The sequence below is a fragment of the Ptychodera flava genome, chromosome 2 (assembly GCF_041260155.1).
Source record: "Ptychodera flava strain L36383 chromosome 2, AS_Pfla_20210202, whole genome shotgun sequence".
NCBI classification, from domain to species: Eukaryota; Metazoa; Hemichordata; class Enteropneusta; family Ptychoderidae; genus Ptychodera; species Ptychodera flava.
This window is the reverse complement of record NC_091929.1, coordinates 22,095,945-22,109,041: the sequence shown is the minus strand read 5'-3', so window position 1 is coordinate 22,109,041 and position 13,097 is coordinate 22,095,945. Positions and strand designations below refer to the sequence as shown.

General features: G+C 39.9%; 2 protein-coding genes across 2 annotated transcripts in view; one reads left to right on the top strand and one right to left on the bottom strand.

The window, feature by feature from the left end:
- LOC139117004 (uncharacterized) overlaps window positions 1-6,499 on the top strand; it is a 27,698-nt gene extending 21,199 nt beyond the window's left edge. The window contains exons 11-12 of the mRNA XM_070679800.1: window positions 761-1,511; window positions 2,912-6,499. Coding sequence (XP_070535901.1) covers window positions 761-1,511; window positions 2,912-3,010 — 850 coding nt within the window. The 3' untranslated portion in view covers window positions 3,011-6,499. The remainder of the gene's footprint in view (window positions 1-760; window positions 1,512-2,911) is intronic.
- LOC139116994 (uncharacterized) lies at window positions 6,005-13,097 on the bottom strand. Its single transcript, XM_070679790.1, has 5 exons — window positions 12,674-13,097; window positions 10,411-10,537; window positions 8,935-9,561; window positions 7,837-8,460; window positions 6,005-7,166 (listed from the first exon to the last, which is right to left on the bottom strand). The coding sequence occupies exons 1-5, from the start codon at window positions 13,034-13,036 to the stop codon at window positions 7,162-7,164; spliced, it is 1,746 nt and encodes a 581-aa protein (XP_070535891.1). The 5' UTR covers window positions 13,037-13,097; the 3' UTR covers window positions 6,005-7,161.

The following is a 13,097-nucleotide window of genomic DNA, read 5'->3' as shown; positions in this document are numbered from 1 at the left end:
AAGCATCTAAACGTGAAGTGGGGCGGGTGTATTCATGCGCGATCGTTAACCATTGATAGAGTCCGGTTTTGTTCCTCTCTCCAAGCAGTGTTGTTGTACTCAATCTAATTAAAATTAGTGTAGAGATGGCAGCCTAAGCTACCTTTGCTTGTACTTGACCGACAGTCACTTCATTAATGAGGCTACTGTCAGCCAACGAAGGACAGCAAAGAACACAGAGAGCAGGAAACGTCGCAATCACTGCATCTGTTTTTAATCAGATTGCGTTCTTGTGCAGGATGACTAGATCTAATTCAGGGAGCAATACCGTATCAACTAAATCAGAACAGTTGCTCTAACTATTACTCAAGTAAATGAAGCACACCGATTAGCTTGGTATTGTCTCAAGTAATTTGTGCGTTTTGGGACAGATTTAGCTTTGGAACAATTTTAAATTCCTCAATTTACTATCTCGTTATTGTAAAAAGCAAAGTTTCACGTCCCGCACCACATCTCTATTGCCCATATCACTTATTAAGCACCCAGCCTTTAATACATGCTCGAAAAATATGATCTCTTTTGTGATATGTAGGTTTTATATTCAACTGGTAAATAGGTATGTCAGATTGCTAGATAGAATCGATTTATACATTTATGTTTTATTTTACAAATTCAACAAAGTGTTGTACATCATTGACAAGAGGTGGCGCTATTGTGAACACAATGACCTGTGAATCATCTCCTTAGATTGATCACCATTCTCATTTTCTCCTAATGCCAGATTAAAACGTGCCAGAGATTTGCCATATGGGCGAGGAGCCCATGGTTTAGGCCCGAGTGAAGCAACCAAAGAGAGTGAACCAGTGCCACAGTCTTCCATCATATCTACGTTTTACACCGAAAACAATGGCAAAGAACAGCCACGTGTCACTGAGCATGGGCGCCTCAGTTCGGTTGAGTCTGCCGAGGACTGTTCATGCCATATAACTGAAGTAAATGTCACTTACACAGGATTTACAGGGGCTGATACAGCGGTGGAAGCTTTACCCCCATGTGACTATGATAACGAGAATGATAATGACCAGGACTCAGTTGCTATAGAGTGTGACGTTGATGTCGATATTCTAGAGGGCGCTAATGGCGCTCAAGCCATGCCAAAGGAACATGGCGAACGCTTTTCCTCTCACTTTGATATTTCTCCGATGCAAGAGTCTACGTCACGTTACACGAGGGCCAGTAGGTGGTCGGCCAACTCTAGCGATATATCAGGGTCTACGTCGAAGTCCCAGTCCGTGAGAGGTGGCTCGCACGACCTCTGTAGGTTCTGCTATGAGTTGGAGCAGTCAACCGGAAATAGAATGATTAAACCGTGCAACTGTTCGGGTTCCGCAGCGTATGTGCACACCAAATGTTTAAAGAAATGGATTCACTTTTCAAGGAATACGCAGTGTGAAGTGTGTCACACCCATTTTACCTACATTCCTTATTCAGAAAGGGTGAGGGCGTTCTTGGAGGAGTTCAGGAAAAATAAGGTGAGTTTCACTTGCAAGTTATACCACAGAGCCCTCGATCTCTGATGATGATGATGATGATGATGATGATGTAATGATGATAGTGATGATGACGATACTGATTAAATATTTTAAAAAACGATGAAAAATAATAATATATTTGGACTCAGTAAATTTGTTGTTGTTGTTATTGTCGTTGTTGTTGATAGTATTTGCAGAAAAGAACAAAGTATGCCCTGGAAAATTCAATACAGCCTAATTATACACAAGGGGGCGATGAAAAAAGTGTGAAAATGAAAAGAGACCCCTTGTGTATAATTAGGCTGTATTAAATTTTGCAGCGCATACTTTGTTCTTTTCTGCAAATACTATCAACAACAACAACAACAACAATAATAATAACAACAACAAATTTACTGATTCCTAATATATTATTATTTTTCTTCATTTTTTAAATATTTAATCATCATCATCATCATCATCATCATCATCATCGGAGATCGAGGCCCTGTGGTTTTAATGACACCCGCTCATGTATTTTGGGTTTCGCTCATTTGTTTTTTGTTGTTGAGTCACTTAACGTTAAAGTTTGTTTAAAAAAGAAAAATAATGTAAAAGTGATGTTGTAACAGTATATTTGCTTGACTTTATGGTCGTAGGTGTACCCGGGGTGCAAAATGCTTTTGTTCTTTTCCACTTATAATTTGACTGTGATCACGCAGCAAACGCTGAATGAGCGAAACCCAAAATACCCGAGGGATATACATAATCTTGTATTTGCCTTTCTTCAAAATTCTGTCATCCAAGACACATTTGAAAGAAACTGCAGGCTGTCACTGTCATTTCCCCTTTTAACCTTTGACTCTGCAAAACGGTGAAAGAACAAGGCTTCGAGATATCAGTATATATGACATGACATCTTTCCAGTATCTTTGCTTCGTGTTTTACTCGCTCAGAATGACTTGACATAGATTATTTCACGTACTATGAGAAAGTGTGTCCCGTGTAAGCGTTCAAAACCGCTGTATTTTGGCTCGGCTCAATCTCTGCCGCTTAATGAACTATTGTGCCGCCTTCGGGAGGCAACTTGTACCGCAACATCGTGGAAACATACCACGTTGTGGAGTGACCGTGAACATAGCCAGTGAGCTAACACACAACAGTTACTACATCATATCCTAATGAACTTGCAAGGCTACCCTATTTCGTATCCCAGTACTTTTTTCTCCCAATCATGGCATTTTAGTATCCTTAAATTCCTAGTAATATGCATACTTTTTGGTGTAATTTTAGAAATATTTTGAGTCCTCGTTACTTGTTAGTATGAGTGCATTGCTAGTACACGTGTTAATCACGTGTTAATGTATTCCAATAGTGTCACGGTGGTCATAGATGATCAACCTTTTTCTTGTGATTTTCAGAGATGGAGAAACGCAACGTTTGCCACACTTGTTGGACTGGTGGTCTTGCTCTACCTTGTCATTTTTGCAGTTTTTCCCGGTGGAATTATCGATGTCTGACTTAACTTCCTGCTTAACCTCGATGTCTATGACGTCAGTTGGCCCACTAACTGGTACCACGTGACGCGAATACTTACGTTCCCTATTAACGGAACTATTTACAACTCGAAAACCCTCAGAAGAAGCAGCGAAGCTACAATCGTCACATATGACCGCTGGAGAATCCGGAACACTTTGACCGCCATGTTGGTAGGACGTAACATCCAAGAGGAGCCTGGTGCCGAAACTGTTAATCGTAACCAAAGAACCTATCCGTTCATTTATCGTTTTTAAAACTCCTATGAATTAAACAACAATATTTATTCCTAGCCATAGCAAACACACTTTACATAGCAATGTCTTTTTTGTCATTGTTTTTCTCAGCAATGTTGAGGCTTTCTTTAGTTCATAGAAAGTAGTAAGTTTGTATCCGGAACGGATGTAAAGCTCTATTGGCGGCAACTTTTGGTGCGTTCCCTCTGTTAAGCGATGTATACCTCGTTGTTTTTTTTTGAGGCTGTGTGAGATCTGTGCTAGCGTGTATTTATACGTGTATTCATTAGGAATTCAAGCTGTTTGGAGTTATCGTGGTCAAAAGCAAAACAGCCTAACTCGGTTCTAAGTCAGTCATGTTTTCCAGACGTTGGAATATAGCCGGGTAGTTTTGATCGCTGAACTCTTTGCTAGCAAGCAGTTACCGTAGGTTGAGAGTCCGGAAATATTACTGAATGCGTTATCTGTCAGTCGTAATGAATTCCATTGTAAACACTTAGATAACACGTTGCTCACAATGCATCGTGTTTGCAAAGGTAGTACGTTATCGTCCCTTAGGGAAACAGTATAGAGAAAATATGTTTTAGAGAAAAAAAATGAAATACAAAAAGTTACAGCCGCCAAATTCATTTGAAGTGGATCAATTTTCCCCTTCCAAATATGAACAGCAATACGAAAATTCATGCTATTTACTATTTTCAATTAAGTGTCACAAGTAACAATTATGTAAACATACTGGATTCGACACTCGCCCCTGAATTGTAACCAAGAAAATTTTATAGTATGCTGAATATATTGTCATACATACAACAGCTTTATGCCTATTATGTTAATTACCGACTCTTGATATCAATTTTGTGGAGTACGATATTTGGATGCATATTTTTAAGTTAAGAGCACATTTAGTTAAGCGAGAATGTCTTCAGGATAAAGATAAAGCAGATTGAATCATGGGATGGGCCATAAAGATCCTTGAAATCGGTAGTGAAATGCAAAATATATGTTGTAAAAATTGTATACGATATTTTGAGACATTACTGTCGTGCAAATACTGAATTATCACGGCTGGAAAGTGCATGGAATGTTGGACTTTATCGATTCATATCTTGCCGTTATGTAAAGTATTGTGTACATAAAGAATTTTAAAGCGGAAAACCCCTTTCCGACCACCCCTCTAAAGATTGCAGGGGCCACTTCGCATGACGTCAATTTGCTTTATCGTTTACCTTCAACTTATTAGCGTATTTTGTTCACGAATTCTACATAATTTAAATATTTAAGTTATTAAAATAACTCATTTACATTATTTGAACTAGGACAATTTTACAAAAAGTTCTTCTTTAACGTAAAGAAATATCCAAGAAGTTTAACATAACGACCGTGAAAATCTGTTATTTTGTGGAATGACACATTTTACATTTGGGGCGATTTTTAGTTTTACCACCATAAATGGGCATTTTTCATGCAAATCTGTATTGCAAGCAAATCTGTATTACAAGCTGAATAATTATCAGGCGCCAGCTTTGAACGCTGGGAAGACGGATACTTCGGCAATGCGTCACTTCTACTCAGAGAAAAATGAATTCTTTGTATCTTATGAGGTTTTACGCCATTTCAATTCATTAATTAACAGTGTTATAGACATTGGTTCACCACATCGCGACATAGGATGTATACCAAGCGAAGGTGGCGCTCTCTTTTTTGTTTTTTATGTTGTCGTTTTTTTCTAGTGTGCCAGCTGCCAACACTTTCCTTCTTTCGTTGCAATCAGTACAAGCCGAGAGTACAAACTCCTTGAGGTGTAATTCTTGTAAGGGAGGAGTCGTCCCGTCTGCGGCTGCGCGACTGTCTTGTTGATAAAAAACGCCTCTTCCTAGAATTGGGTGACAAATGTCCCGCTTATGTACAGCTAATTATGCATTTGATGCAGGTTCATATAGTTCAGCAGTTTTGTAGTGTTCCAACAATTGCAAGACTTTGCCAAATAAACTTAAGCTGCGTCTCTTCGTGTATATGGATCTGTTTCGGCTGCGGTTACAAGTGTCAGTACAGCCGCCATTTTAAAATTTTGGATATGCACAAGGGATGTTGGGATATGTTGTGCGTAGCAACAAACCCGTTGTATGGGTCCCACATACGCACAGCTTCAGACGGGACCACCTCCTCCCATTAATAAATAGTCCAGCGTTTTGAAGGTCTACAGATTTGGTTAGCTAATGCGGTGGTGGTATTGAAGGAAACTCGTTCACGGAGTGCCGTAAAGTAGTCTCACATCGTCGTAAAATCTGACAAACTAACATTTCAGACGAAGACTAGGGAGACAATTTCGTCACCAATGAAGTGCAGAATTAAAACCATATTGTGAATTGTAGTGCAATGTGTATTGGATCTATGTACGGCGATCGTCGTAGGTGACCATGATACTAAATAATAGATTTACAATTGTGCCCGAGTTCCTACCACTTGTAGCGCAACAAAGTGACAGTTTCCCACCTTAGCTAGCTGAAGTGTCAAGTCATGGAAGTTGGTTTAGAACAATTATTTAAATCCCGTTCCGTGTGTGAGGACATACGCTAAAATGGCCCTGCCTACCCCTGCTCAAGAGTTTCCGATGTACAGGTCTAGCCATGTAAGTAGCTGTAAAATGGCCTATACCAAAGCATGCCGTATGAAGATTAAAGAGTTGAATTTCGAAGCTTTTAGTTTTTTTTTGTAAAAAGACACTTCAACACTATGCAGCAATACTATGTAAGTGTTCAGAAAAATGTATTTCTTTGGAAGACGCCACAACGTCTCTAAAATGATATAAAATGCTTGAGAAAGATGGGGGTAGAATTCGTTGTGTTGACAAAATTTCACACTTTCAAAGCTTTAAAGTTCATTCCAGGTCTAGAGTTTAAATAGGCTGAAATTAAAGAATGTACACAAGAACATTTCACAATCTTTTTTGCGTAATAATGGAAAGATAAGTAGTGCCCACAGAGTTATGATAGAGTATGGCGGCCATTTCAGTTTCAGTTTCAAAGATCAGTAAATTTGGCGTAATTTGCTTCGATAATCATCCTGGGTTAGACAGTGGTTGAAAATTTCATAAGGGAAAGTTTGAACAAAAGTTTACTTTCGAAGCGCATACTACCTTAATAAGTGGATAGGCCCAGACTTTTTGTTTTGTTTTGTTCATAATGATAACCTGTGTATCTGTGGACTAAAGTCAGAATAAACGATATTGTTTTCTTACGTAGGGTCCTTGTTTGTATTTTTATAATCCGTTAAATTGAAAGGTATTGAACAATTTGCAAGGAAACATCAAACCCTGTGCCAATGGGCGCCATGTTAGTCTCGATAGTTCGTTCAACTAATATTCAAATGAGCAGTCTTCATTTAAATCGATTTGAATCTGAATCTGAAAATAGGTTCAATATGGAAGTTAGGTAGCTGGCTGAACTGTTACAACTACTAATATAGGGCGAGCATTGTAATATTAGAAAGCTTAAGTTGTATTCAATATGGTATTAAGTCAAAACTGATTCAATAAGCTTATGATTTTTGGACCGAAGAGAAATGAAAACAATGTTATTATCATTACAGAAAGAACAGATGAAGTTGAAAAATATTTGACTTCACGAATAACTGGGAAAATTAGTTTGAATTATTTTTTTTTCATTCAACGTTGTCTGTAGTAGCATATAAACAAGTATCAGACTAAATTTGTAAATTCCATACAATACGTAAATGTGTAGTTGCTAACAAGTAACTTGTCTACCAAAACACGATAAATTGGTCGCATTCTTCGTAAAGATATTGGAACGATCCTATCCGTCGTGCTGATCGTCAGGGATGTCGTCGCCCGCCCTCTATCGTCGGTCTAGCCGCCAATGCCTCGTTCACAGTATTAATTATTAATCTGAAATACATAACAGACAAAAGCAAAATAATTGACCGGATCTATCTCTAATGTGCCGTTCCCCGCCTTCGCTCACTGGCTGCAGCAACCTCAAAAATGATAACACTTTCAACCTTGACATAAAGAGTATAAAGGCAAAAATAATTTCCACAAACCCCGTACTTTTAAAAAAGAGTACGATATAGTAATTGGATGGCTATTTTCAGTATCTTTGAAATACTGTCATGTCTGTAAAAAGACTATTTGTCACCAGAAGTTCACGGAATGCGTTGATTCAGAAAAGCTATCATTCTTTATCTTAGAATGGAAGGTTGTCAAAGGCAGAACGCGCCTCGGTGACAGATATTCGGCCACTCAAACTTTTTCACTTCTTTTCTGATATACCACTTGTGGGTGTCAATTTAAAAGCTCTTGGTGTAAGAAAACTTTTCACCGGCTTAGTTTTGCGAAATTCGAAAATTTTATTTTTCTCCATAGAGTTAGCACGGGGATGGTGGCCATTTTGAATTCCAAATATCGGCAAATTTCTCTAGTACTACGGTGACCCCCTACTTTTATTCTCGATTTTGAAAGATAATGGTTGAAAGATTTCTAAAGGAAAGTTTGAGCATAAGTTTAGGTCTTTCACTTTCGAGGCGCATACTACCTTAAATCAAGGAGGCACACCTACCTGGTATAGGGCAGTTTTTCACAGACAGTATTTCGGCTGCAGAGAGTGCCCGGCTGTACAACTGCAGACAGAAAATGCGACCTTGATAAATTCGGTTGTCGGATCCCTGGTAGGCCACCCTTACGTTGGTGTTGGCACTCATAGTTTTGACTCCGATGTCTTGGCTGGCGACTTCCACGCCATTCAGCCATAGTCTGCCCACACCGGTATTGTAGTTATACGATGCCCCGACGTAGTTCCACGCGTTGGCGATCAGCACATCGGCAGTCAACTCTACGTTGGAGCCATCCTGGAAAACAAATCGCACATAGAGAGTGTTGGTGGACATCTGCCACAGAGTCAGTTTCCAGTCGGATGGGCCAAAGTGAAAGACGGGTCCGTCTGTCGCCTCTGGAAGAATCCAGGCTAACATGGTCATGGAATACTGGACATTCAAGGTACCATCGTTGGGAATTTCCATGTACGATCCGGTGGTTCCCGAGAAGTAATGAGCGCCCTGGGTTTCTCCGTTGGGCCCGGTGACGAGCGAGGTACTTGTCATACTTCCATCACTACGGCGGTCCATCGCATCTCTGTAACCATAGGCACCGTTCAGGGGCCACAAACCAACCAGATGCATCGTCACTGTGTGGAGAGAAATTGTGATGCAACGTTTAAATGTCGCCAAATGTTAGAACAAGCTTTCTCAGAATGATCAAAATAGGCTGTGTCGAAAAAAACGCGGCTAGCCAAAGGAAAATTCCTTGATTCAGCAAAAACTCATCGTAGCGCTAACAATCACAACTATTGATGACGTCTCATGAGTTTCAGTCTTGCATCGAAAACATAGTTCTACCACAGTCCCTTGGTGGGCTATTCAGCTCTGGGACTATTCGCCCCATAGAAGAGTGAGTGTACATAAGCGAGAAACACACTCGTCTATGGGGCGAATAGTCCCAGAGCTGAATAGCCCACCAAGGGACTGTGGTTCTACATTGCAAATGAACTCGTTCGACAACTACACTTCATTTACCGTACCAAACAGTGCCTTGATACTTGTATTGTTTGTAACATTGAAGGTTAATAGCATAATATGATAACATTTTCGATTCATTTTACCTGGGCTTGGACAATCTTTCACCGACATTATTTCGTCACCGCTGAGGGCTCTGTCGTACAGCTGCAAGCATGAGACACGGCCTTTCAGCACTCTGTTGTCATGGCCCTGATAACCAACGCGAATATTGTAGTTTGTGCGAAGGGTTTTGATTCCGATATCTTGGACGTCGACGTCTTCGCCGTTGTACCACAATTTCGCCAAGCCTGTGTTGTAGTCATACGACGCTCCGACGTAGTGCCACTCGTTCAAGGTCAGCACGTCGGCAACCAACGTCGTTGGCGTGCTGCCATCCCTGAAGGTGAAGCGACAATGGAGCTCAGTGGTGGCGATTTGCCAAAGGTACACGCCCCAGCTGGCCGGGTAGAAGTGGAAGAGAGGGGCCTCGCTGCTCTCTGGATACACCCACAATAACATGGTTATGGAGTACTCTGTATCCAGCGAACCATCGTTGGATATTTCCATGTATGAACCGGTACTCCCAGTGAAATAGTAAGCACCGTTGGTCTCTCCATTTGGCCCTGTTGTCAAGGAGACGCCCGTCACACCTCCATCATTGCCATACTCTGTCGCATCTTTGGCGCCGTAAGCTTCGTTCAACGGCCACAGACCTATCGGATACATGGTCACTGCATTGGGAAAGAGAAAATTGTCAAGGTCATTAGCAATTAAAATAATTTATCAATATTATTCCATTTTACATATCAGGCCAAACAAAATGGTGTCCTCAAACAACAATAGTTCGGCCAATGTGATCGACGAACATGGTTTCGTACTTGGCGGGCACTGCTTTTGGAAATAAACGCTCCTATTCCGGCAAGCGATATCAACATTTTCGTTACCGCATTGCGCCGATAACAAACATTGGCACTGTGTTTTTAGGCAGAATAACAGGCAAACTAGGAGTAAATAGTCGAAAAAAATACGATATTAATATCATAATTATGAATCATCAATATTGTCAATACAGACGTTATGGTATCATGTCAGGAAAGAGCCTTGCAGTTCTGACAGTATGACGTGAAGTGCAGAGCTATGAGTTTTATGCTTGATATATCATAGTCTACGGCCCCGCAAGGCGCGTCCTACATACAGGACGCGCCCCGTGGGCTACAATGTCAAGTATAATTCATAAACACACAGTGGTTTTATTAGGTATTCCAAGGGCAGAAAAGAAGTGCAACCTTGATGCAATACCAAAACGGTTGTTATGATTTATTAATACTTCAGAATTATTATATTAATATTATATTTCTTAGCCTATTTACTCCTAGTTCGTTTGGTAGAATGGATCTCGCACACATATATTCGGACTCTCAATTTTTGTTACAACACTCTTTTGGTCTCCACTTGTACGGGCTCATATTCATGGTATATATTCATTCATGGTTAGGAAAGAGTCTCAGAGTGGTTGAAAGTTTCTTGGAGGAAAATTTGAGCTTGTGTTTAAATCTTAATATTAACGTGTATTTACTTACTACTTTCGCATTGTGGTCCACTGTAGTACGGCGGACATAAGCAGTAGTACTGGGTCGTGTTCAGACAATCCACACGACAACTACCGCCATTCAGGCACGGCGACGAAGCACACGATCCCAGATATTTCTGAAATAGGAAAGAAAATGGAAGAGCGTTACAATATTTACAACTCAGCTTTTTGTTCTTGTCATCACAGAGTCAACTCCAGGAAATGCAAGATCTTTTTGAAAAGTCAACATTGAACAATCACAGTTTAAGGGATCCATCGTTTCGTTCCCTTCATGAGTCGAAACAAATAATCTTCACGAATACTTTCTAAGTCTTGCCGAAAGTGCTCCTCGATGCCAACAATAATTGTAACATGACATAATTCGGTTTTCAATTCAACTTGAGCGCCTTCCACAGTTACCAGCATGAGCAGAGACCAACCTGCGTTAGTTACAGTTCAATTATTGCTAGCTTTTCATGTGTTTGAATGTTTTCATTTATTTGTAAGCTAAAGATATTCTACTCCGAAAAATGTTGAAAGGTAGTATGCGCCTTGAAAGTGAAGGACTTAAACTTTTGCTCGAACTTTCCTCGATGAGACTTTCAGCCATTCCCTTGCCAAATCAAGAATTTGGGGTTACCGTACAAAGTTTGGTCCTAGAGAGACAACTTACTCGACATCTACCGATATTTGAAATGCAAAATGGCCGCCATCCCTGTGTTAACGTTATAGGAAAAATGAAATTGTCGATTTTCGAAAAAAATAAACCAGTGAAAGTTTTTTTTTCTCCAAGAAATTTAAAATGAACCCGCACAAGTGGTAACTTAGAAAAAGATTTTTAAAAGTATGAGTCCAAATATCTGTCCCGAGGCGCATTCAACTTGGACGCCTTCCACAGTTACCAGCTTGAGCAGAGACCAACCTGCGTGCTGCAATTTTCCCACCAAAATTTTAGTCCAACATTTTACCAATTTCCATGAATTTTTCTGTATATTTTTTGATAATTTTGGACCGAATGGACATCATATTCCAGCGGCTACAGTTTTTTAGCAAAATTTTAGCAACAATCCGAAAAAATTGACTTCAAATATTTTATAAAGGCAACAAAAATTGACTATGGCGCTCAAAGGGTTACAGAACCCTATGTTCACACTATCAGCACAGCCTTTATGTGTTGTATCCGGCGTTTATTGTTTCTGGTTGAATTCAAGACTGGACTCTTGCTCTCAAGAATAGCATTGGTTGTGCTAAATGCCTTCTGTTTACAGGACTAATAGTTTTCATTTCAGCATAATATAGGTCAAAGAAGTAAATAAAATTGTTTTTTCGATCAAAGATATTTTAAGTATTGCCAAAGTTGTACCTATTATCCCTCTTAGTGAAGAAGTGAAACTGGTCCTGATAAGGGAAATTAAGTAGGTACACGAACGTCTTGAAGAACGTCTTTACATAAAGTGCACCTTGCGACAGATATTCAGACACTTAAATTTTCTCAACAGTTTTCTAGGCTAGGCTACTGATTATGTAGACTCCTTTTTAAGCTTTGGAGTATGTGAAGATTCCCAAGGCTTATTTTTTTATTCAAACTCGACAACTTAATTCTGACCCCTGTGTTTATACTAGATGAAGCGGCCATTTTGAATTTCACAATCGGTAAATTCTAGGTAATTTTTATTTCCAAATGCCAAAATTTATCATGCTATGATCGGTGACATGTATTCTCTGTAATATTTTGATAAAGAAGGAAAAACATTCTGTTTCGCGGTACGCACAACAATACATATCCAGTTAGGCTATTTGATACGTTCCTGCCGCGACAATTGCAGCACTCATACACAGTCGCCATTAAAGCACCTTGTGAAAGTTTTTAAGGTAGTAGGTCGATACGCCTCGAAAGTGAAAGAATAATAAACCTTTGCTCAAACTTTCTTTAAAGAATGTTTCAACCATTCTCTTTCAAAATCAAGAATAGAAATCGGGCGTCACCATGCAAATTTTGAAACGAGAGAAACATTGTCAAATAACCCAAGATTTACCGATATTTAAAATTCAAAATGGCCGCCATCCCTGTGTTAACTCTATGGATAAAATATTGTTTTCGAATTTCGAAAAACTAAGCCTGTGAAAAGTTTTCTTACACCAAGAGCTTTAAAATGAACCCCAACAAGTGGTATATCAGAAAAGTTTTGTAAAAGTGTGAGAGTCCGAATATCTTGCGCGTCCTACATTAGTAGATAAGTACACCAACGATTAAGTACTGTAGCACGTCTCACCTCGTCTAGAACACCAGAACGGAAGTCAGCATAAACATAACCGCCTTGCTGTCCGTAATTGCCCGGTAAACTGAGTTTGTCCTGTGCGTTCAGCTGACAAACTTTTGTAAATTTTCTGTAGTTGATGGACAAACACCAATCCGTCAGCATACACTGGTCGAAACACACATTCTGCGAGGAAACATCTTCGAGTACTAGGACGTCACCTTCGTCCAGCTCTCCCATTGCGTATCCAGTGGTTACTTCCCTGTATCCGGACTTGTAACATGGAGTGTCGTAGATAAAACGATGTCCATGGACCTGAAGGGCGGCAGACAGCAAACTCAGAAAGCTACAGAGCACGAGTGGTGTCTTCGACGCCATAGTGGACGAACGCAAGATATGACGCAAATTGAAGAGTGTGTGTTTATACCCTGAATAATGA

Coding starts and splice junctions, on each gene's coding strand:
- LOC139116994 (XM_070679790.1), bottom strand. CDS start 13,036: ATGGCGTCGAAGACACCACTCGTGCTCTGTAGCTTTCTGAGTTTGCTG. Junction 10,538..12,673: donor GTTCTGGTGTTCTAGACGAG/GTGAGACGTGCT, acceptor TTCCTATTTCAG/AAATATCTGGGATCGTGTGC. Junction 9,562..10,410: donor TGGACCACAATGCGAAAGTA/GTAAGTAAATAC, acceptor TTCCCAATGCAG/TGACCATGTATCCGATAGGT.